Source organism: Meriones unguiculatus, chromosome 18, assembly GCF_030254825.1.
Source record: "Meriones unguiculatus strain TT.TT164.6M chromosome 18, Bangor_MerUng_6.1, whole genome shotgun sequence".
Taxonomy (NCBI): domain Eukaryota; kingdom Metazoa; phylum Chordata; class Mammalia; order Rodentia; family Muridae; genus Meriones; species Meriones unguiculatus.
Window position 1 is genome coordinate 21,247,841 of NC_083365.1, and position 25,242 is coordinate 21,273,082.

At 42.8% G+C, this 25,242-nt stretch overlaps 1 protein-coding gene across 7 annotated transcripts in view; it reads left to right on the forward strand.

Moving 5' to 3' along the window:
* The first annotated feature begins 3,293 nt into the window (after window positions 1-3,293).
* Window positions 3,294-25,242, forward strand: part of Znf106 (zinc finger protein 106) — a 55,683-nt gene continuing 33,734 nt past the window's right edge. For 5 of the 7 annotated variants that reach the window (XM_021639399.2, XM_021639401.2, XM_021639402.2 and 2 more), the window contains exons 1-3: window positions 3,294-3,443; window positions 11,873-11,957; window positions 17,473-17,534. In XM_021639399.2, coding sequence (XP_021495074.1) covers window positions 11,904-11,957; window positions 17,473-17,534 — 116 coding nt within the window. In that variant the 5' untranslated portion in view covers window positions 3,294-3,443; window positions 11,873-11,903. The remainder of the gene's footprint in view (window positions 3,444-11,872; window positions 11,958-17,472; window positions 17,535-25,242) is intronic. The other 2 variants (XM_060371861.1, XM_021639400.2) reach the window with 2 other exon arrangements.

The following is a 25,242-nucleotide window of genomic DNA, read 5'->3' on the forward strand; positions in this document are numbered from 1 at the left end:
CAAACGCATCACAGTGAGCAGAATACGGCGCACAGAAATTCCGAAGCGCCTTCAGCCCGCAGTGGACAAAACCTTTTATTTTGAGGAATGCCTGTAGGGTTGCCGCAGGAAGTTACTCTTAAAAGTCACGAAGGATAAGTAGGAGTTCCTCCGGAAATCCATGAGATAAAGAGTTTTCCAGGCTGTGGGAACAACGGAAGCCAAGAACAACGCGGCACCTTCTGGACGTCTCTTGAAGTTCACTCTTGTTAGAAGTTTAGGAGTTCGCTTTCTTGAGTCAAGAGAAAGATGAAGGAGTGGTAGCTCACACCTTACGGAGGCTGAGGTTGGAGATCACCTGACCAGACTCTGGAATGTAAAGCCAGACTGACGACCTAGTGAGATCCTATTTCAGAGTACCGGTTATCAGTGGGTGGAGGGGAGTGGGGGAGCACTTTTAGCCCAGAGTCCGTCTCCAGCAGGGTAGGAAGAGAGCCAGCTCTTAAAAGGTCTTATAAATTTTGGGATAATGAACCTAGAATTCGTTTTATGGCCGTTGAGTTACTGAAGAGTTTTTAAACCACCTGCCACAAGAATTCTCCCAGACACCTCTAAGAGTAAACCAAAATGCTGGCCATCTAGGGAATAAAAACTATTTCAAAGAAATAGCTTCTTCCTAAAAGGTAAAAGAAAATGAAGCCTGAGAAATGGCTTTTGAATTTAATAACAGGGGATTAGTGATAGTTGACAAACATTGTAATAGTTTGGAGAAGGGAGAGAAATAGGGACATCATAAAATGTTTTTGGACGCTTTGGCCTTGTCTGAGAAAAAGAAATTGTGCATTTTCTTCCTTTTTATTTTGTTATAATTAAGATAGAAGAATTTGAGTATGGAAAAAAGGACCCAACTAAGACATACAGTTGGATTTAAAAAAATAAAAGAGTGTGTGATGAGCTAAAGATCTTGATATAGTAAAAGCTTAACTATTCAAACCAATAATGGGAGCTGATAGTGTACACTTTTAATCCCACCACTCAGGGGAGGCGGAAGCAAGGGGATGTTTGTGAGTTTGAGGCCAGCGTGGTCTACATAGTTCTAGGTCAGCCAAAACTACATGGTAATACCTTGTCTCAAAAATAAATAAAAAAAAAAAAAAATGAAATTGTGGGCTGGAGAAATGGCTGTTCTTCCACAGGACATAAATTCTGTTTCCAACCCTCATCTGGTAGTTCACAACTGTCTTAATTCAAGTTCCATGGGATCCAAACCCTCCTCTGGCCTCTACAGGCGCCAGGTATGAGGATGGTACACAGATACTCATGCAGGCTAAACACCCACACAAATAAAATATAATTAAAAACCAAACCACTGACAGGAGATCTATGCTATGGCTCAAGCCTATAATCTCAGTATCAGGAGGTTGAGACAGGTGGATTTGAAGTACAAAATCATCACTGACAATACAGTGATTTTGAGGCTAACATTACCTGAGACTCTGCCTCAAACAAAGAAACAAACAGTAAAATGCATAGGACTGAAGCTGGCAAGATGGCTCATCAAGTAAAGGACCTGCCATCAAGCCTGAGGACCTGATTTTGATCCCTGGAGTCCACACAGTTGCAGGTCCTCCGACTTCTATATATATATATGTAAAAAATAAATAACTCAAAACACTGAGATGAAAGGAACATTCATGGAAAAGAGACCGACCCACGCAGAGTTGGAGGAAGGAGGAATACACTCAGTTATAATGACAAAATTTATTTGTAAGCCTGTATGTTTAGAAATAGGAAGTTAACTTTTCTGAGAAGTCAGAGACAGATCCTTTGCTGACTAGGAAGGTGGATACAAGTTTAAGCAAGCTGAGAAGCTTTGGGGTATTCTTGTAGAATGTGATAAACTAAACTGACCACGGAAGAGGAGGACTGATACGCATTATAAACTGCTGGTTTAAGACCTGAAATAATGATCTCGGCAGTTCCTGTTTTTACTCTTTCTCAGCTCACTTCTTGAGGGCAGGGAGGAATACACGGCTGAATTCAGTTAGGGTTGGGATGATGATGGATGTAATACTGTAGTTCTCAACCAGGGAACACTGGGCAGGGTCTGGCAAGTTTGGGGAGCATTATGTTAGAATGCGCTAGACAGCAACTGGTAGCAATGATCTGCTCCAAAATGTCAATGTTTCAAAGTTGTGAAATCCTGACCTGGGGTTATTTCGGTCCTTACCTGTATTGGCTTTCTCTTGGACTATGGCTCTGAACTTACAGAGCAAACCACCTCCATAACCTGACTATAAAGGAAGGTAGAATGAGCCTAGCAGACTTTGAATGATTCAAGGTCTTGTGATGTCACAAATACACAGTAGGAAGCATTCCCTAAACCTTTAGAAGGAATCTGAATTTACACATAAATTAGGGCAGCCATTTATTTTAATTTGAGGCTTTGATAGTTTTCTTAAATGGAGTTGTTATAACGGTTTCAAACATACAGAAGCATCTACTTATTATCAACTGTAATGTAATTGTTTATTATAGCCACTATAACAGGATCTCAGAAGAACGGGAATGCTCCAAATTTAATAATAAATCAAACATCCTAATTTTAACTTTAAAAACCGACATTCCAAGAAAACATCACTTTACCTAAAGTAAAGTATTATTGCTGGGCAGTGGTGGCACAGATATTTAATCCCCGCATTCTGGAGGCAGAGGAAGGTAGATCTCTGAGTTTGAGGGCAGCATGGTGAATTCCAGGATAGCCAGAGCTACACAGAGAAACTTTGAATCTAAAAAATAAAATAAAATAAAATAAAATAAATTATTACTACTTAAGCTAAGATTTAAATTTAGTTCTGTCTTTTGTTGAAACAGTTTCACCTTGGAGCCCAGGAACTATGTAGCTTTGAACTGCAATTAACCCTCCTCTCTCCACCTCCAGAATATGAACAGAGCTACCAGTCCTAACTCGGGAACTATCTGTTCAAAAGTTTCAAAAGGAAGGAACAGTCTTTAAATTTAGTAAAGACAGTGTCACGGATTACGGTGGAGGATTTAGAAAGTACAGTGAGGGTAAATTCAGAAAGAGCTAGGAGGATTATTTAAAAAAAAAAAAAAATTACTGACTGGAAAGGGAGGTGCAGCCCACCGGTTGTGCACAGGGACCTACCTCGATTCTTCATGCGTTTTGAGTAAGAGCTCTTGCCTGGGTGTCCGTTGTTCATTCCTCGTGTTCAAATAAAGCTAGATGGTTGAAAGGGGCGGATTGGGTAGGTTGGGGAGGGGGAGAGGGAGCGCGCCGGGCTGCGTGCGCTTGCGCGCTGACGGCGGCGGCGGCGGCGGCGTCAGTGCCCGGCGGGGAGCGGGTCCCAGGCCGCCGCCGGACCGGAGGCTAAGGGGGCGTCTGGGAGCTCCCTCGCCCGGCCCTCGGCGGCCTGATGGCGTAGGAAGGACAGACTGGGAGTGTGAGTACTACGGAGGGCCCGGCATGGTTGGGCTTACCGGAGAGCCAGAGGGTCGGCTGGTCTGCCCCTTGGGCAGGTAGTGGAGCTGCGCCTGCACGCAGTCCGAGCCACGATGCCCCTTCTGACCCGCCTAGATTGGGGGGTTATGGGCGAGCGGTGCGTCAGGCTTGGGCACAGATTCTGGCAGGGGCGGTCCGATTCTGCCCGAAGCCCCTCAGGCTGGACGCGTGGCTCTAAAGTCTTTGACCTCCGAGCCAGGCCCTGACCTCTGTCGGCCTGGAGTCTAGGAGGACTCTCAGCCTTGGGCTGGGGTTAAAAGGCTGCAGGTTGCAGGCCAGTGCCGTCTCGCCTCTTTTTCCTGCTTTTGGGACGAGTCTTATTATGTGCTAGCAACTAGTGGAACGATTAGTATTTGGCGCGATCTCGGTGCGTGATTGTGGCGAGGAGACTCTTGTACCCACCTCCCACCGAAGTCTGTTCGGTACAGTCATCTTTGAGAGTGAAATAAGCCGTCCTGTTGGGGAAGCTAGAGATTTCAGTGTGTGTGTGTGTGTGTGTGCGCGCGCGCGCGTGTGTGTTTTAACAACTTGGAACCGGATAAGACACTTTTTCTCTTAGCAGTTAGAGAGACAGCCACCATAATGGGTTTATATTGAGGTGATTCGAGTCACAGGTGCCTTTTAATACTAAATAAGAGGCATATCCTGTTCTAAAACCCAGTGGGGGAAATCTTGAAGTGTAACTTTGTTCTCAAGTTTGGCCAGAATGAAAGAGTGAATGATCAGATTCATCTAGGATTTGCCTACTTCGCACACTGTGCTTGCACCGAGTGCATTCAGGTGTGTCACAGACATTAGATGTTTTTTGGCAGCACTTTTCACATGAGGTACTGAGATGCTGCTGTTGATTTACTGAAGTTTACATGCTGTGGACTTACTGAACGTCATCTAAAGTGATAGCAAAACTTTTTCTGTTAGGCAGAGTTTGTTTTGATTCTTATTTTTGACAGGGAATCTAGCACAGACTGGCTTCAAACTTGAGGTCCTGAGTTTGGTCACATGTGCCCTTAGTTTTTAACTAGAGAAAGTGTCAAGATAGATTTTTGAAGAGAGCTTCCAAACAGCCAAGAGAGGAAAGGTGTGAAGGAATTTCATCAAGCTAGTTCAGAACCAATTGCTTTGATAGAAAGGAAGGTGTTTTAAAAAGAAAAAGGACATAGTTACTGTTCATCTAGATTAGAACAAATTCAAGTCTATGGGAAAAGCAAGAAACATTGAGTGATTTGGGGCAGACTCTTTGGTTCTGAAACTCGGGATCACTCAGTGAGACGTATACATACATACTTTGTGTTTTGTAACTAGCTTATGGAAAGGGAAGTTTATGTGTGCCAGTGCCTAAGAGCCCTAAACAGACAAGTTACGTGATTCTGACTGCTCATCTAGGATGCAGAGTTAACCATTAAAAGCTTGCTGTCTATTCTTGTTGTTGTGATGTAAGAGAGATTAAGAAACGCGAGTTCCCAGGTGTGCACCAGAGGACGCGTTAAATCTGTGCATTTGTTAGAACGAGCCAACTCTCTGTACTAATACTGAATGACTTCCAAGATAGAGCGTGAGAGTAGTGGTGTCAAGAAGGTGTGCCTACTGTAGTGGTGGCAGCTTTAGGTCCGTGCGTATATGCGCTACACATGTACATGTGTGTTTTGCACATAGAGACAGTATCTGTGGAAGGCAGTCAGAATCAGCTGAAAGTGGACAATGTTTGTAGGGCATGGAAGATACAAGTGAGGGTTTATTGTTCAGTGGTTCTAGAATTTCAGTTTCACGGTCTGTGAGTTTTTTTTGTTTCTGTTTTTTTTTTTTTTTTTTTTGCAAGCTAAACAAGCATTCTCTTGAGTTACATCCTTCAGCCCTAAACTGTTTTTTTTTTTTTTTTTGAGGCAGGGCTTCTCTGTGTAACCATCCTGGTTGTCCTTGAACTTGCTTTGTAGACCAGGTTGGCCTCGGCTAACAGAAATTCCATTGCCTCCATCTTGGGATTGAGGGCGTGTGCCACCATGCCCAGTTTAACCCTAATGTTTTTATTACAAAATGTTATAAAAAAGCAAAAAAATATAAACTCAGTCCGATTAGGTTTTTTGTTTGTTTGGTTGTGGGTTTTTTAATTTGTATTTTTTCTGTTTATTGGTGTTTAGCCTGCTTGTGTGTCTGTGTACCACATTTGTGCCTGGTGCCTGCAGAGGTCAGAAGAGGGCATCAGATGCCCTGGAACTGGAATTACAGATGGTTGTGAGCACCATATGGGTGTTGGGAACAGGTCCTAGGTCCTTTGCAAGAGCAGGAAGCGCTCTTAACCTCTCTAGCCTGTCACTTGGATTTTAACATATTACTAAAATTGGCTATACTGTTGTTTGTTTTGCGGTGCTGGGAACCAAATGTAGGGCCCGCCTTGCTCAGCAAGTGTGCTACCAGTGAGCTGTATTCTGAGTCCCGGTAGGGGTTCGTGAAGCTAAGGCTGGTCTCTAACTCTGTGTAGTAACGCAGTCTTCATTCTCCAGTCTCTACACTTCCCAAGTGCTGGAATTATAAATTAACAACACCACCATGCCTAGCTTGTCCTTTTGATTTGTTTTTAAAATACTGTGTTTGTTCATTTGTTCATGTGTGTTTTTGCATGTTCATGAGTATGCACACATGTAGTTTGCCAAGCTTTCTCCGTTTCTCCCCTTCCTCCTCCTTTGGAGAGATGGGTAGTTCTCTCTGCCTTTCTCAGGCAGGCCTTGAATTTGTTTTCATTCTGTGCCTCCGGAGTAACTAGGACCGTGGGAGCTTGCCACCAGCAAACAGTGTTTAATTCAGTCTCTAGGGGTTATGTGTTGCATTTGGCTAGTGTATAGCTTAAAGTCTATTTTAACATAGAGCAGTTTCCTGTCTTGCTTTTCACCTTTGATATGTTGAAGAGACCTGGATAGTTGTGTAGATAAAACTGATGATTTTGGCTTGTGATGAACATTACTAAGGGTTAAAACCAACTAGATACTAGAGTTCAGTGCTTACTGGATTCAGGCTACATGCTTTGGTGATGTCAAATGCTGTCTGCTGTAGTTCCCACTGTTTGTGATAGTGAGATTGACTAGTGGGTTTAGTGGTGATTTTAGCCTCCAACGTAGTCAGTCATTGTTTTGTTGTTGTTTTACTGTCTCTGTGCGGCACTGTCTCCATTGTTTTTTGTTTGTTTATTTTTAAGATTTATTTATTATTTATACAATATTCTGCCTGGGCACCAGATATCACTATAGATGGTTATGAGCCACTCTGTGGTTGCTGGGAATTGAACTCATTTGGAAGAGCAGCCAGTGTTCTTAACTTCTAGCCATCTCTCCAGCCCCAAGAATTTTTTATATCACTGAGGTCCACCCCTAGTTCACTATTTCTTCCTATCTATCTATCTATCTATCTATCTATCTGTTGAGGTCTCACTATGTATCTCATGTTGGCCTGAAATTTACTGTCTAGACAAGCTGATGCTGAACTCACAGATGATGATGCTGCCTCTGCCTCCCTCATTCTGGACTACTGTATAAAGAAGAAAATTGAAGGTTGAGATTAACGTTACTTAGATTAAACCCATGAAGTTTTGTGTGAGTCATCAATCTGCTTTTTAAAAAAAGATTTATTTATCATGTATATGGTGTTCTGCCTTCATGCACACCTGCACTTCAGAGGAGGGCATCAGATTTCAATACAGAAGGTTATGAGCCACTGCGTGGTTGCTGGGAATTGAACTCAGGACCTCTGAAAGAGCAGCCAGTGCTCCCAACCTCTGGTGCTTTTTCTACCATACTTTGTAAACTGGGATATGGGTGCTATTGTTTGGTTTTGGACACAGTGTCTTGCTATGTAACACAGCTAGCTCACACCTGTGACCCTTTCCTCAGGCTCCCTGCTGCTGAGATTACCAGTGTGTGCTACCATGCCTGTTTTATGATCAGACACCTCAAACTTTTTATCTATTCATGTATTTGCTTGTGTATGTGTTTTGGTCTATCCCGCCCCCAGGCAAGGTTTCTCTCTGTAACAGCCCTGCTGATGTTTTAAATTTTAATTTGCAAGTAGGAAGTTCTGGTTGAATTAAAATGGCCCTATCAGAGCCATTTGAATGCCTAGTCACCAGAGGATGGAACTTTTAACAGGATTAGGGGCTGTGGCTTGTTGGAGGAAGTGTGTCTCTTTGGGGGTGGGTTTTGAGGTTCCAAAAGACCAGGTGAGGCCTCCTCCCTGCCCCACTCCTCCATCTCTGTTTTTCCTTGTGGGTCAAGGTTTGGCTGTTAGCTACTTCTCCAGCACCACACCTGCCTGCCGCCATGCTTTCTGCAATGATGATGATGGACTAACTCTAAACTGCAAACAAAACCCTCTCAATTACATGCTTTTGTAAGAGCTGCTTTGGTCTCTTCACAGTAATAGAACTCTGACTAAGGCAGAAATATAGTTTGCATTTCATTTTTGGAAGAATGAGGGGGCATGGGAATATTTGCAATAAAAGTGGCCGGCTAACTAGATAAACCCTTTACTACTGAGCTGCTTCCTCAGCCCACACGATAGTTTTGTAGTGCTAGGAATCAAAGCTAGAATTTGGTGCAGAGTCGACAAGCAGGCACTTCACAGAAATTATATTCATAACCTCAAAAATGTTTTTTCCTGACCCAAATTACATGATAAAGTGGAGAAGCAGACAAGTTGTCTGTTTATCCCTATTAGGTGAGCAACCAGAGAGCATTGTTGTGGAAAATGCGCATAAGGTTGAAGGAGGAAAAGGCCAGTTTTCCCAGTGATGTCCAGACAAATGTTTCAATCCTAATGACAGTGAGTAGCACATCCGTCAAAGCTGCTTCATCTCCGTGTAAAATGCAAACGTTGGAAGCTTTCTAAATGTTATTTTATGTTCGTTGCCTGAATTTATGTCTGTGAGCTGACCTGTGGGTGCTGAGAATTGAACCCGGGTCCTCTGGAACAGCCGTCAGCGCTCTTAACCGCTGAGCCATCTCTCCAGCCCCTTGGAATCCTTTTTTAATCTTCATTTTCTTTAATTTTAAGCTTATGGGTACTTTGCCTTCATGTATGTCTGTGCACCACATGCATGCCTGGCACCACAGATGCTAGAAGAGGCCATCAGATCCCTAGAACTGGAGTTACAGCCACTTGTGAGCTGTCTTGTGGATGCTGGGAGTTGAACCCGTGTCCTCTGGAGTACCAGTTGGTACTTTTAACCCTCTTAACTCCTGAACCATCTCTTGGGCCAGCTCTGGGACCTTTTATTTTTTTATTTGAGTATGGATATGTACACATGAATACAGGTGCCTATGGATACCCATGGAACTGGAATTGCAGGTTTGGGGGTCCTCTGCAAGAACAGTAAGTGCTCCTAACCGCTGAGCCAACCATCGTGAGTGCTTTTGGTCAATAACCAATGCTTCAGGACCTGCTGGCTCTCAGCTTTGGTTCCTTTATTTCTCTTCCACACTCCAAGGCATTTTGATAAAATAGCAGTCTTTGTGAAATTTGCTCCAGCCCCTCCTGAACCCATTAGATTAGGTTAGACCTCAGCCTGCCTGCTAGGACCAGGGAAAATCTACTTGTAAATTTTCCAGTGGTTCCCATGGCCCCAGGATGCATCATAAAATTTGTTGGCCAGGGGTTAAGGGAGCCAGGTGTGGTGGCACACATCTGTAATTTTAGGCACAGGGCAGGAGGATTGGGAGTTCCAGGCCAGTTTGGGCTATGTTGAAACTCTATCTCAAAAAAGAAAATGCAGACAAACAAAAGACACCCACAGTTTGTATATTTTCAAGCCCTTTTGGGAAATTGTTTACACATTAATCTTTGGAGATAGAGTTCAGTGGCAGAATGTGTGCCTGGCATTCATGTGGCCCTGGGTACCATAACTAGCACTAAAAAAAAAAAAAAAAAAGATGAAGTCTAAAGCCAACCATGTGTATTACTCCTGTAATCCCAACATTTGGGAAGTGGGAGGCGGGGATCAGAAAGACAAAACCGTCTGTATAGAGAGTCCTCAGCCAGCCTGGTGGTGATAAGACTCTAACCTGAGCTAACCTGAATGTTGAGATCTGCAGCGGACCCCATTTCCACTCCTATCCCAAGTGCTGCCAGGCCAAGGTTTCTCAGCTATGCTGGCATTTCACATCCTGAGTGGTTGAGCTGACACTGGCCAACAGTTCACAGAGATTGTTACAGAAGACCCACATTTGGTTTCCAGCACCCATATCACATGTAACTCCAGCTCTAGAGACTGACCACCTCTTCTGGCCTCCACCGGCATTTGCACATACTCCCAAGCAGACACGCAGATACATGTAATTACAAATCTTTTGAAAGATGAGAGGCAGACAGTCATAAATGTGTTTGTCCGTGTTGTTAGCTTTAAAATACTTGAAGCAGAAATTAAAAGTAAATTTAAATTTATTTTAAATTAAAATTGCATTAAAGTAAGGTAGAAGAAATAAATATCCATTAAAGACTAAGTTCTTTTTTCAGAAAGGATATTTGTGTGTGAGTGCTTGCTCATGGTGTGGGCATCATTTATGTGGAGATGTGAGGGCACCTCCGTGTTGATCTCGTCTTTCCTCCTGTTTGAGACAGGTTCTCTTTGCTGTATAAGCCAGACTATCTGGCCCGCAGACTTCTAGAGACTGTCCTGTCTCTGCCTCCCATCTGTGTCCCTGTAGGGGCACCCTGTGTAGGAAAAACATCTTCCTTAGCTAGAGGCTGCGACTTATTGGTGAGACTCACTCTGCAAAAGTGAGGCCCTCCCAAAAGTGTCGGTCAGTCCAGCAGCCCAGGAGTGGAGGTAGAAACTGTCCTGTGGCTTCCTGGTTGTCATGTCTTACTAGAAATCCATCCATTTCTATCAGGGTTTCTGTCAGAGGACATAGGAATTTATTGCCTGTGGGATTCAAGAAAGGAATTTTAACCTAATTACTACTCATTTTGTCGTTGTCACCCCACAAAAAAGTTAAAATCTTCAGTGTTTTACAGCACAGTGTTGTCACTTGGAGTCTGCATTCACTTATAAAAGTTCACTTATAAGAATTTCTTCATTTCTACCAAGCTTATTGTTCAGAATGTCTGAGAGTACAGTGTATAAGGATTTCTCTTTGGTGAGGTTAGGGAGGTCTACCATTAGACAACCTGGGTTTTCTTCTCAGGCTGTCTTAACAATAAAATTGGAGAACAGTTTGGTTTGGTTTTCGAGACAGGGTTTTTCATGCTGAGATTAAAGGCATGCCCCACTACCACCACCCATTAGTTCCTGACACCAACAAGTGTTTTTAACTTGTGTTACAAGATAAATGTTTGGGGAATGAATATTTTGCCGTTGGTATTTGAAGTGGATTCCAATGTTAGGTAGCTCAAGTTGTCCTTGAACTTGACCTAAGATCTTTAGATACATGCATCTATCTATGACTTGTTCTGGGATCTCTGAAGATTCTTAGAACAGATCTATTCTTTGTGCACATAGCTACCTCTTTTTTTTTTTTTTTTTAAGATTTATTTTATGTAGGAGTGCTCTGACTGCATATACACCTGCATGTTGGAAGAGGGCTTCAGATGCCAGTGTAGATGGTTGTAAGCCACCCTGTGGTTGCTGGGAATTGAACTGGGGACCTCTGGAAAAGCAGACATTACTCTTAACCGCTGAGCCATCTCTCCAGCCCCCTCTTTTTATTAATAAGCTATATGGATGATTCTAAGTGACTAGCTTGGCTTCAGAACTTGTCCAAGTACTGAGAGCAGGAAGTGGTTGTCATTACCTAAGGAGAAGAAACAGCTCAGTTGGCATGGCAAGGACCTAGAATTTTCTCTGATGTGGGAAGCCACAGAAAATTATCTAACCAAAGAAGTAACATAACCTAAAGTTTATTTATTTATTTTTTACTTGACATAGGATCTGATTATGTAACCTTGGCTGGCCTGGAACTGACCTGTCTCTGCCTCCCAAATTCTGGGATTAAAGGTTTAAGATTAAGTATCACCATGCTTAGCCTAACTTAAATTTTAAACCAGTCCTATTCTGAGAATCTTTCCCTATGGTTTTGGTGGAAAAAAAAAAAAAAACAACTACAAGAGAGTAATAATGGCAGTAGGGACTTACAGGAGGCTGTGCTATGATAGATAGGTGCCTCAGCAGTGAGAAATGTTGAGAGTTGAAAATATTTCAGCCTGATTGACAGGATCTGCCGGGTGGGATAATGGATAGCATTCTAAAGTTTGTTTGTTAGTTTTGACCTTGGAACCTGGAAAGCTGGAATTTGAGCTTCCTGAGACGGGAAGATTGAGGGAGGGGCAGAGTGAAAAGTGAATTAAAGGCAATATCTGGAAAGGCTACTAAATGTCACTTCCTCCTTGCAGGTTGACATTGATTGCCTCGGATCTGGCCACTATGGTACGAGAACGAAAATGCATATTGTGCCACATTGTATATGGCTCAAAAAAGGTAACGGTGGAGGGGGAGCACCTGATGGTTCCCGGTGGAGGGGGAGCACCTGATGGTTCCCGGCCTGTTTCCGAAGAAGTCTTAAAAACTGCTAAGACTTGATATTTAGAAACTTTAACTGTTAAAATGTCATTTTTGTTCTGCTGTGCAACCCTAGATCACTCTCTGTGTGCGCTGACCTCCAGCTGGCAGGCCACCTGCCCCTCCTCTCAAACTCTAGGATTAAAGACTTTGACTGCTCCACTGCTCATACAGGGCTGGCGAACACACCCACAGTCTGCATGTTAGGCAAGCTTACCAAGTAAGCTGCAGTTCATCCCCGCCATTTATTTATTTACTCATTATGTATACGACGTTCTGTCTGCATGTGCACGACACGCTAGAAGAGATCTCATTATAGATGGTTGTGAGCCACCGTGTGGGTGCTGGGAATTGAACTCAGGACTTGTGGAAGAGCGGCCAGTGCTCTTAACCTCTGAGCCATCTCTCCAGCCCTGGGAAACATCTTAACAGTATCTTATTTATGCTTTTTTTTTTCTTTCTTTTTTAATGTCTAAATCAGTCTCATTCCATGAGTGATTTTTCATTACTGTCTCAAAAGGCCAGTAACTATAGCATTAACCTCTACCCAGAATTTGCAGTATTCAAGGGTACACGATATAGAGAACTTCAGTTAGCAACTAGTTAAGGAGAAAATATCTTACAGCTCAGGTTTAATTGCGATTTTATGAGCTCGTGAAACTTTGCTTTGTGGCGTCTACCTTCAGGGGCTCCACGCTGAGTTATATCCTCCGTCCCAGATTACATGCTTTTTGAGTCACAGAAGTTCCATAGGTACTGCATGTAGCATGTGTGCTTCCTTTTTGTGTGAGCCCAAGCTCAAGAAAAGCACAGTGCCAGCCGGGTGTGCCGTAGCCCTTGAGAGCAGACGAGGACGATCTTGAGGTTGAGGCCAGCCTGGTCTAAGTCGGGACCCCGTCAGCAGACAGGGCGTAGTATAGCACAGGTGACGATGACGTGTGTGGGGAAGAGGAGGACTGTATGCATTATGTGTGCAAGCGGAGGTGAGGGTTCACGCGCCCTGGCTGAGTTTTTTTCTGTGGATGCCAGGAATTCAAGTTCAGGTCATCATTCTTGGGCAGTAAGTGCTCCTGTCTAATGAGACGTCTTCCTAGTCCCCCCCTAAAATAAGCTTTAAAAGCAACCCTTATATTTTTATATTTGCTTACTTTATGTGTTTGAGTGTTTTGCCTACATGTATGCGTATTCATGACTTACATGCCTGGTGACCAATGAGGTGAGAAGAGGGTGTTGAGACCTCTGGAACTGGAGTTACTTAGGCAGTGCTAAGTGGCCGTGTAGCTGGGAGCTGAACTTGGGTCTTCTGGAAGAGCAATCAGAGATCTTGACTGCTGAGCCATCTTTCTGGCCCCCAAAACAAGCTTTTTGTTTTTTGTTTTCGAGACAGGGTTTCTCTGTATAACCACCCTGGCTGTCCTTTGTAGACGAGGCTGGCCTCGAACTCACAGATCCACCTGTCTGTGCCTTTAATCCCACCTGGGTGCTAGGATTGAAGATGTGCTCCACCATGCCCACCTTCAAAACAAGCCTTCTTAAACTAAAAGGATTTACTTGTAGCTCAGGAAATTTGGTTACAATTTTTCACTTTTGGCCCTTTCTTGCCTTTATATTTTGCTTTGAAAACAGAAATTGTTTCAAGTTTTTATTCATTCATTTGATTTGGAATTTTTTTTTTTTTTTTTTTTTTTTTTCTGGAGCATTTCACTATGTAACCGGCTGGCTTGGAACTTCCTGTGTAGACCAGGCTGGCCTTAAACTTATCTGCAGGGCTTCTCCTACCTCTTTGTGGATAACTGAGATTATAGGGTGTCACCTTGCCCGGCTGTGGATGGAGTTTCAAATTCTATACTCTGTCTTTAACTTGACTCAGTTTCAGATATGTGTTGTTCTAGTTGATGCCATCACTTACAGCTAGAAAGCGTCACTTGTAAAGCTCTGTCCAGATGAAGCTGTTGTAGAGATAGACAGTAAAATCACCATTTACAGGAAGTGTTTTGAAACAGCTATCCCCTTTATCACACTGTAGAAGGTAAAGCAGCACTGGACTGTAGATGATGAAGGAATGCATTAAGTCCTGACAGTATAACATGTTTCCTCAAACATGGTTTGAGATCCAGTTTGACCACTGATTATCAGAGAGGCATCTTTCAGATTTATTTCTTCAGTGCCTAGCTCTGTATGTATGGTATAATAAGCACTTGAAAAATCCCCAGTGAATGAAGGAGTTAACTTTTCTACATCCTTCAAGCTTTATGAAGTTAATACTCAGTGATATTTTGTGATTTAAGTGCAAAAGTGTTTGAGTCAACACAGGCTGTAGTATATAGCAATTGAGTTGTAGTTGTTTATATTTAAACAGCCATTCTCTAATTATGTAAAGATCTTTACAGCTCTTTAAAATGTATGTGCCCTTTCTCTTCTTTGGGTCTTGCTGTTTGTTTATTCCTCAAATAAATTCATTGGGGTAGTTGAAATGGATAGTCAAAGTAGAACAGTGATTGAATTGCTTTGTCTTGGTCTCATTTGTCTCAGTCTGGGATGTAACCAAGACAGTCTTGAACAACCTGCATTGGCCTCCTGCGGGCTAGAACCACAGGTGTGCCCTTGTGCCCAGCTACATCTCAGTGATGGGGTTTCTGTTGTTGGTTTATTAAAAACGTAATTAAGGTAGAGCCAGATCTCCTGGAACTGGAGTTGTGGAGAATTGTGAGCTCCTCTGTGGGTGCTGGGAATACACCTGGTTCCTTTGCAAGCCAGTGCTCTGAGCTGCCTGCCCAGCCCCTTACACTGTGAGGGTTTCTTATACTGCCATAGAGATGGCTTTGTTTACTTCTTAAAATTTTGAGATTTTATTTATGTGTTCTACCTGAATGTATGCACGCAGTGCCCGAGGATGCCAGAAGATGGCATCAGATCTTCAGGGACTGCAGTTACAGATGGTTGCGAGTGGCCATGTGGCTGCTGACAATTGAACCTGAGTCCTAGAAAAGTAGCCAGTTTTTTGTTTTGTTTTGTCTTGTTTTTAAACTACTGAGCTATCTGTCCAGATGGAAGATAGAGACTTTACTTTTGGTTTCTCAAGACAGGATTTCTCTGCCTTAGCTGTCCCGGAACTTGCTCTAAAGTCCTGGCTGGCCTTGAACTCACAGAGATCCATTTGCCTTTACCTCCCAAGTGCTGAGATTAAAGGCATATGCTACCATTGCCTAGCGAGAGACTTTATTTTCAATACCTATCCATGATCACTGTAGCTAGCCATATTTGTTCAACAAATGTTTATTAACAGTTTACATGTCAGGGTCTGCCAAACCTTACTAAGAGTTGTGGTATATTCTTGGGAAACTTTCGGTTGACTGGGGAAAGACTGTGGATAAAGTATAGACAGGGACTGAGATGGCCTAGTCAGGAAAGTGTTTCCACGCAACCGTGAGGAAAGAAAAGGCCAGCGGCAGCAGCACACACCTGTAAGTGCAGCATAGGCACAGGCAGGGCTCTGCTCACTGGCCAGCCAGCTGAGCTGAGTTGGTAAGCTTCCAGTTTACTAAGAGACGGTCTCCGTGAGGTGGAGGGGCTGAAGAGATGGCTTAGTGGGTCAGAGCGCATACTGGCTGGACATGGTGGCACACGCCTGTAGTGCCAGCACTCGGGGAGGTAGAGGCAGGTGGATCTTTGAGTCTGAGCCCAGCCTTGTCTACAAAGCAAGTCCAGGACAGCCAAGGCTACACAGAGAAACTCTGTCTCAGGACAAACAGGAAGGAAGGGAGGGAGGGAGGGAGGGAGGGAGGGAGGGAGGGAGGGAGGGAGGGAGGGAGGGAAGGAAGGAAATACTGTTCTTGCAGAGAACTCAAGATCAGTTTCAAGCACCCATGTTGGGCAGCTCACAAGCATCTAAGTCCCGCTCAAGGGATCCTCTGGCCTCTACAGTCACCTGCATTCACGTGCATGCACACTTATATACACACAGTTTTTTAAAAATTAAAAATGAGGTAGAAAGCAATTGAGAAAGATTTCCAACATTGATTGGCCTCTGACCTCCACAGTCACTCACACACCTATGTTTGTATGTGTCTATGTTTGTTTGTATGTTTGTATGGTGTATGCACACCAGCATGAATAGTTTTAAAAGGTAAGTGATTTCAAAGCCTTAAAAAATATTTTATGTGTGTGCGCACACACCTGCATTGCGCTCTTAGGCACCGTATACCGCCGTGCACATGTGTCCTCCACAGTCAGACTCAGGTCATCAGGCTCGGCCGCCATTGTTTTTCTGGCTCCTTCAGCTTTTCTTAAAAAAAAAAAAGATTATTATGTCTAGTGTTCTGTCTGCATGTACATCTGCACACCAGCAGAGGGCACCAGATCTCATTATAGATGACTGTGAGCTACCCTGTGGTTGCTGGGAACTGAACTCAGGACCTCTGAAGAGCGGCCAGTGCCCTTGACTGCTGAGCCATCTCTAGCCCTCCTTAGGTTTTTCTATGTAGTCCTGGATGAACTAGAATTCCCTGTGTAGATTAGGCTGTGGAGTTCATGCTGCAATCTCAGCGCTTGGTCAAAGCCCCCAAATCCCACCCACCGTACCACCAGGGGTTATCAGTCCCAAGACATGCAAGTTGGAGGCCAGCCTAATCTACTTAAAATAACCAAAACTTTCTTTTGAAAAATGAGAGCCCGCTGTGGTGGTGTTCACCTATAATCCTAGCACTGGAGATGGAGGTCAGAGAACCAGAAATTCAAGGTCATTCTCAGCTACATAAGGAATTCAAGGCCTTCCTGGGCTGAGACCCTACCTCGCAAAATAAAAATAAGCACAAAATATAGCCAGAGAATTATTTAATGTGGAACCAATGTTGGCTTTAAATTGAAAAGAGTAATCACAAAAATTGTTTGATATAAGAAATTTGAATCTAGTTTTTTAATTAATTAATTATATGTGCATTTGGTGTTTGGCCTACATGATGTCTGTGTGAGGGAGTCAATCCCCTGGAATTGGATTTACTGACAGTTGTGAGCTGCGATGCAGGTGCTGGGAATTGAAGCCAGGTCCTCTGGAAGAGCAGCCAGTGAACTGCTGAGCCATCTCTCCAGCCTCAAATCCAAATTTTCTTAAAATAGTGTTTTTAACTCTTAACCCAGACCATATATATGTGCCTTAAGTGTGTATGCACTGTATATGTGATGCCAGAAGGGCGTGGGATCCCCTCTTGGCTTCCCATAGGCAGAAATGAACCAGCCACCTGTCGTGCTGGAACCTGAACTCAAGTTCTTTGGAAGAGCAGCAGACACTCTGAACCACTGAGCCATTTCTCTGGCTCTGTAACCCAAATTATTAATTGAGTATCTACAGAAGAACTCCTCCCACCCTCCCTACCCCCAGACAGACCCCACACCCCCGCAGTCCCCTGGGTTTACTCTGCTTTGTTTTGTTTTGAAGGAGATGGACGAACACATGAGGAGCATGCTGCATCACAGGGAGCTCGAGAACCTGAAGGGCAGGTAATGGGAACGCTCTTCTATAAATCTGTTAACATGGGGTTTAGGTGCTGATGCTGCCTGTTGACTTATTTTGTAATAATCCGTCATGATAACTGTTGTCTTATGGCACTGATTCATTGTTGAGAATTAATAGCAGTAGATTTGGGGCACTCAAAGATGAGCCCCGGTACCTTTGTGCATCTCAATCTGCACATTGGGGAGAATTCCTAGCAACTCAGGCGAGCAGACTATAACAAGTTGAGTTGGAATGAGCTGCCTTGTAACCTGACCTACTCCTGCATAGTGGCCATGCAGCTGGTGCTTTCCGTGTTTCTGCTTTAGCAAGATTATTGTATGTTGTAAACTTCTAGTCTTACTGAAATATCTTGGGAAATCCACAAGTTGCTAAGCTATGCTGAAGCTTATTCGTGTCTGCAAAACTAAGAGGTCTTAAGTGTATTTAAAATGTTCTGTTGATGATTTAAAGCTTAAGATGTTTAAAAGAGGTTTAAAAAGAAAATGTGGTGTGTGTTTATACTCCATGTCCTTTTTTCTGTGTCTTATTGGCTAATGTGGATCTGAAGTGTAGAGATTGGATGAAGGTAACATTGGTAAATTCAGAATTATGAATTATATTTTATTCTGTGAATAAAAGTTTTTGTGAAACTACCACCCTGTTGTTGGATATTAATGTGTTAACTCTATTGTAAGTCATACAGGTTTATCTTGTATCTGTAAATTGATGCACTATTAATAGACTTCAGCATCTCATTGGCATATAAATGGATTTCTTCCGTGCCTGGGTCCTATTATGTGTAATGGTTATGCTTAGTGGCAACCAAAAGAAGGTTTCACTTAGAAAGACAACGTATGTTATGTATCCACTTAGATATGGATGTTAACTGTTAAGTCTTTGGTAAGCAAGCTGCAGCTCATATAACTGCAGAAGTTAGGCATAGAGTAAGGGGCTGGGTGGGGGAGAGGAAGCCTAAGAAGAGAGAATAGAAGAAGTAGCTGTGGGTAGACAGGAGGGAGACAGAAATAGGGTAGGGGAAGAAGGAAGAAGGGGATGAGAAAGGGACAGCTGAAACTGAGGGCCATTTGAGGGGTCATGGAAGTCTAATACAGTAGTAGAAGCTTCCTAAAATATATACTTATACAAAGGGGATCTATTGTATATGGTCATTTTTGGAAGAAGTTCCATGACGTGCTGAGAAAAGGGTGTGTTACTTTGTGTTTGAGTAAAATGTTCTGTAAATAACCGTTCAGTCATTGGGCTTATTATGTCATTCAGCTTCAGCATTTCTGTTTGTCTTTTGGCAAGAGTGAGGTATTAAAGTCACCCGGTATCACTGTGTGAGGATCACTACTTGGTTTAAGCTGTTGTAGTGTTTCTTTTATAAACTTGGGTACCCTTATGTTTGGTGCATAGATGTTTAGAATTTAGAATTGCAATATTCTCTTGGTGACTATTTTCTTTAATGAGTTTGTAGTACCCTTCCTGTCTCTTCTGATTAGTTTTGGCTTGAAGTCTTACTTTGTCAGATACTAGAATGGCTACACCAATTTTGTTTTTTAGTCCATTGCTTGGAATATTATTTTCAATCCTTTTACCCTGAGGTGATATGTATGCTTGATGTTAAAGTGTGTTTCTTAGATACAGCAGCATGGTGGACTTTTGAATCCAGTCTGTTAGTCTGTGTCTCTCTTGTTTTTCTTCAAGACAGGGTTTCCTTGTATAACCTTAGCTCTCTTGGACTCACATTATAGACCAGGTTCGCCTTGAACTCCTAGATATCCACCTGCCTCTGCCTCCCTGAGTGCTGGGATTAAAGGCATGCACCACCATGCCTGCCTACTCTGTGCCTTTTTATTGGTGAATTAAGACTATTTTGTTGTTGTATGTCCCACCCGTTGAATGATTATTAATTCTTAAATATTGGCTTATATGATTGTTAATATTTTAGTAATATTAATTATTGCTGGTTATTAATTCAATGGTAGTTATTTCCTTTTTTTTAAAGATTTATTTATTATGTATACAATGTTCCACCTGCATGTACACCTGAATGCCAGAAGAGGGCACCAGATCTCATTATGAGTGGTTGTGAGCCACCATGTGGTTGCTGGGGAATTGAACTCAGGACCTCAGGTTAAGCAGTGCTCTTAACCTCTGAGCCCTCTCTCCAGCCCGGTAGTTTATTTCTTAACCTGCTCTTTCATAAATAAAAGACACAGAAACATGTCAGATATTTTAATAAGCCTTAATGCACCTGGGCTGGACAGATATTAATCTTCTAAACTATCTTGTCTGTTCCTCAGCCAAAATCCCCATCAATACTTGCACATATTTCATTTCAGCTGCTTCTCTCCATCGTGCCATTCCTCAGAGCAAGCTCTGACATGTGCTTCTCGTTCACACTAACCCACGGTGACAGGCTGTGCTTTCTCCCTCCTTCCTCTCTCCTCCTGGTGGTCTCCAACCCCCCAAACCTGGGAACTTAAACTGTACCTGTTTTCTGCATAGCCAGGCTGTCAGCAATTTTATAAGCCAATCAAGAATAATTGGGGAGTGTGTGTACATATCATCACTTGGAGAATGTGATCATCTGGGGGGTAACCAGATCTTGGGGGGCCAGTAATTAACATTAGAATACATAGCACTATACCAACCCCCAACACCCTCCCCCTTTTGATATTTTATTTATTCCTTGTGTTTTCTTGGGTGTGGTTATCCTCTTCAGATTATAGTAGAGCTGGATTTGTAGATAGATACTGCTTAAATATGGTTTTATAGTTGAGAGGCTTTTTCTTATCTGTTGTGATTGAAAATTTTGCTGGATATGAGAGTTTGGGCTGGCATCTGTAGTCTCTTAGAGTTTATAGAACATCTGTCTGGGCCCTTGTGGCTTTCAGAATCTCCATTGAGCAGCCGCATGGTAGTCATGTACACCTTTAATCCCAGCACTCAGGGAGGAAGAGGGGCAGAGGCAGGATATCTCCGAGTTCAAGGCCAGACTGGTCTACAGAGTGGGATCCAGAACAGCCAAGGCTACACAGAGAAACCCTGCTTTAAAAACCCCTAAATAAATAAATAATAAAAATTAAAGAATTTCCATTGAGAAGTCAGCTGTTGTAATCAGCATTTGCTACTTTATGGTTTTTTTCTTTCTTTCACCCATATCCACTCCCTTTTCTTCCTCTCTTTCAACCCCCTAACACTAGTTAGGAGAGAAAAAAAGCATACAGAGGAAAGGGGGTGATGATACCTTTAGACTACTTCCTGCTGATTAGGGCCTCAAAGTTTGCGCTTTGCCATCAGGAGAGGGGAGAGCTGGGTGTGCCTAAAGGATCTGTGTAGACTCCTGGGAATGGAAGCAAAGAGGCCACAGCAGGTGAGCTGCTGCAGAGCTGAGGATAAGGCTGGAGGGTTCAGATTGGAGGACAGGAGGGGGGAGCGCCCCAGCCAGTGCTCCTGACAGTTGAGCCATTTCTCCAGCTCCATAAAACTGTTATTTTTAAAATATTTATTTGTATTCTTTTCAACTATGTGCTCATCTGCATGTGGATATGTGCACATAGGTGCAGGGCCTGTGGTAGCCAAAGATGTGGAAAGCCCCTGGAGGTGGAGTTACAGGTGTCCATGAGCAACCCGAGGTGGATATTTATTCTCTGTAAGATCAGTAAGCACTCTTAACTGCTGAGCTCTCTCCATCTTCCCGCTCTCAGCACTCAGGCAAATGCAGTAGGATCTCTGAGTTCAAGGCCTGCCTGGTCTCTACAGGGAGCTCCAGAACAGCCAGGACTACATAGAGAGACCCTGTCTCAAAGAAAAAAAAAAGTCTGTTTTCGTCATTCCTCGTTAATAAAATCCCTTTCCATCTTGTCCAGCCTATTCAAAGTTTATATGCATTCACAGTTTGAGGTCTATGCACATGCTTTGTTCTGTCTTGAGTAATTGGACCTCATGCTGATTATGTGTAGCTCTTTAACTGTTTTTCCTTGTAAATACCATCTTGGGCACGCTGACTCATTTTATTCAAAGAAGCACACATTAGTGCAGCTTTCCTCATGTGCTAGGTGCAGTCATACAAGTTTTATATAATTTGCTAGTTCATAACAAATAAATCACATGAAAAACCAGCTGATAAGACAATTTTTGAAAAGCCACATAAAATCTCAAATATTTTATTGACTTGGAGCATTATTTTAAGGACAGGCATAACTAGTTTGTGCTTAGAGATAAATACTCACCAATCCTTACTCCTTTTCCCTCTTAACCTCAATATGTGATCATTTCTGGATTTCATGTTTAATTACTATACTTATTGCTGAACCTTACTTTTTAGTTACGATCTTGTAAAGAATTATAATTTTTGTGTGTGTGTGGGCTTTCCCCACACCTCCCACCCCTGACAAGGGTTTCTGTGTGTAGCCCTGGCTGTCCTGGAACTCACTGTGTAGACCAGGCTGGACTCAAACTCACAGAGATCCACCTGCCTCTGCCTCCCGAGTGCTGTGTTCACAGGCGTGTACCACCATGCCTGGCTACTTTATTAAGTTTTTATATTCCGTTTTGAAGGCAAGCTTGGCCATATTGTTAAGTTTTCTTTATTTTCTATTAAGGGGCATAGGGTAGCTGTGTGATATAAGCCGCTTTTCCAAATAGAAGCTATCAAAGATTCAAGCCTTTATTTATCAAGCAGCTGTTGCGGTTTAGTTAGAGCAAGCTTAATAAAGAAAGGATTACGCATAGAGTATCTTAAGGCTGCCTTTTGTACATGAGGGGAAATTGTGTGGTGACAGGATGGAGCTAATTTGGGCCCTTCAAACAACTTAAGGAAAAGGATTGCCTTTATTAGCTGTGACACAAAAGCAGTACGTTATATCCATAGTTATGTGTTTATACAAAGTATGTAAGCCGGTCGTTATTAAAAATTTCAAAAGAGGTTTGTTGGTGGCTTGAATATAAGAAAAATTTTCCTGTAAATAAAGTCATAATCAACAATTTTGAAAAACTTAGAGATTGTACAGAAGCCCCACAATAGAATGAGACTACTGGTATGGCAACACCAACTGGACCTTTTTTATACAGAGTAGCAATGTGGATGACAACATTGGAGAGAATGATTTTCTGACGGAAAATGAGGTTGGTTGGGATCTCAGCTACAGTATGTGCAGTGTTTGTCACGTGGTCTCCAGATTCTTGTGGTGCTGCCCATGGTGGGCAGATTCTTGATCACACCCTAAACTTGCTGTGCTGCTGTGAGATGCTTGCTGTCACAAGTTAGCACACACCCAGACTGAGCTGGCTCAATCCAGTTGAATCTGGAGAACTTTATTCTGGATAAGATGGAAAAAATAGATACTGATTTTGTTGTTGTTTGAGACAGGGTCTCACTGTGTAACCTTGGCTGTCCTGGGACTCACTGTGTAGACCAGGCTGGCTTTAAACTCATAGAGGTCTGCCTGCCTCTGCCTCCAGAGTGCTAGGATTAAAGGTGTGTGCCACCATGCCTAATGCTAATTAACCAATCTTTAAATATATAGACAGTTAGAAAATAATGCATTGAAGTATTATGGGATGACATGGAATTAGAATATTGAATTCAGGGTAACCAATTTATATTTTTTGGAAACCTGGTCAGGACTCTCACTTAAAAATTTTTAAAATATAGTGGGCTGGAGAGATGGCTCAGTGGTTTCAGAGCACAGGCTGCTCTTCCAAAGGTCCTGAGTTCAATTCCCAGCAATCACATGGTGGCTCACAACCATCTATACAGGGGTCTGATACCCACTTCTGGCGTGCAGGTGTACATGCAGACAGAGCGCTCATAAAATAAATAAATATTAAAAAAATTCTTTTAAAAAAATTTTTTTTAATATAAGCATTTGTGCTGCAGAGTACAAAATAAGTGTAAATTTTTACATTTTTAAATTTTTTCAAAGATTCTTCCAAGAAACAGTATTGGGGGGGATGTTTCTGAAATTTCTTCTCTGCCTCTTCCCTGGTTCTTCCCCTTTCCTTTCTTCCTTCTTTCCTTCCTTTCTTTCAACAGTCTTCCTATGTTGCCCTGGCTGGTCGACAACTTGCTGTGTAGACCAGGCTAGATCCTCCTGCCACTCCCTTCTGAGCTCTGCAGTTAAAGGCATATGCAGTCATTCTCTGGCTTGTTTCTGCCTCTTCGTACAATGCTGGGCCTTGTATTTGATGCGAGCTGGATGCTACCTTCCATTGTGTTACATTTCCTGCCCAACTGTGTTGCTTTTTTTCCTCTGGGATTTATTTTTTATTTGTATGCAAATGTATATTGTGTAAATATATGCCATGTGAGAACAGGTGCCCCCAGAGGCCAGACAAGTGTGTCAGATCCCATGGAGCTTGTGGGTCCTCTGAGAAAACAGAAAGCGTTCTTAATTACTGAGCCATCTCCCCAACCCCAGCATTTCATTTTAAAATGTACCAGGCACTGTTTGAGTTTTTATAGTTTGTAACTCTTAAGTAACATGGCGTTGCGCTTGCTATTTAGCAGTTGCTCGGTAAGGTGTTGGCTTTGTTTTGCTTTGCTTTAAATGGACATCCAGGTGACCTGCAGCAGAAACTGTCTTCTAGTAAATGAAGAGCTCAGTTTCAAGGACTTCTGTTAATTCATATCAGTTCTGCTTATGTTAGTTGGGTATTTGAAAAGGAGGGAGTAGGTAGCTGTGTGTCTCATGGCATGTGTCTGTGGTGATTTATATAGGTAGGTGGATGTGGACACACACATTGGTGTAGCCCGTACAGAAAGAAGTAGCAGAACTGTAAACCCACAATGCAAGCTGAATTACTGAACAGCCACCGTTTCACCTTTCTCGATAGTGACTGCATAGACCGCTGACAGAATCAAAGGATTGCAGGAAGCGTAAAAGCAGTTAAATTATTGATCTGCTACAGATCTGAAGAGGTTTTAAGATTTTGCTTGTTAAGACTGACCAAATGTGAGATTTGCCATTGTGTTAAATATTAAAGAAAAAGCAAACAGAAGCAAGCCAGTCACCAGTGTAGGTAAAGGCCGGTTTTGCTTGTATCTGGACTGCATCATTTTCTGAAACTTGAGAGAAAACATTTGCCTAACACAGCTGTTAACTTCCTACAATTGATACGGTTTCCATTCCCTTTAAAATAAGCTCTGCTGAAGCAGAATGTGCCACATGTATCGTCCAGATGAAGAACATTTGCTGGGACTGCTGCTGCCCTTGCCAGAGTCCGGAATCTTCACATTCCAGGCGGAGCGCCAGCTGTTCCAGCTTAGTTACTGCCTTCAGATTGGCTGTTTCCCCTCCTCCTTGCTCCACCCTCAGCCTTCCCTGGAGATTAAATGGATGTGCTGTTACCAGCCTTTCTGAGTGCAGCTGGCACCATGGGTGTGCCCCAGAGCAGCTTCTGTTTGCTCTGAGCCCCCTGCCCTGCCTCCCCTTTCACCATGTTTCCTCTGGCAAGAATTTAAGTACAGCAATTCAAGAAGATTTCTCCTATAAATACTGTTAATCTGAAGTGTGTTGCCTCTTGATTGCTGGAAAAGAATCCAAAATTTATTCCAAAGTAACCTGTCAACAAACTTGCTAAAAAGTGATGAAAGGAACATTGGCATTTATTAACACTAATTTTTCACTGTGCCCAATTGTCAGTGTCTTTCAGAGGAAACTAGCAATCTGGTGAGCGTGCCATGCCAGTGGGGAGAATTGAATG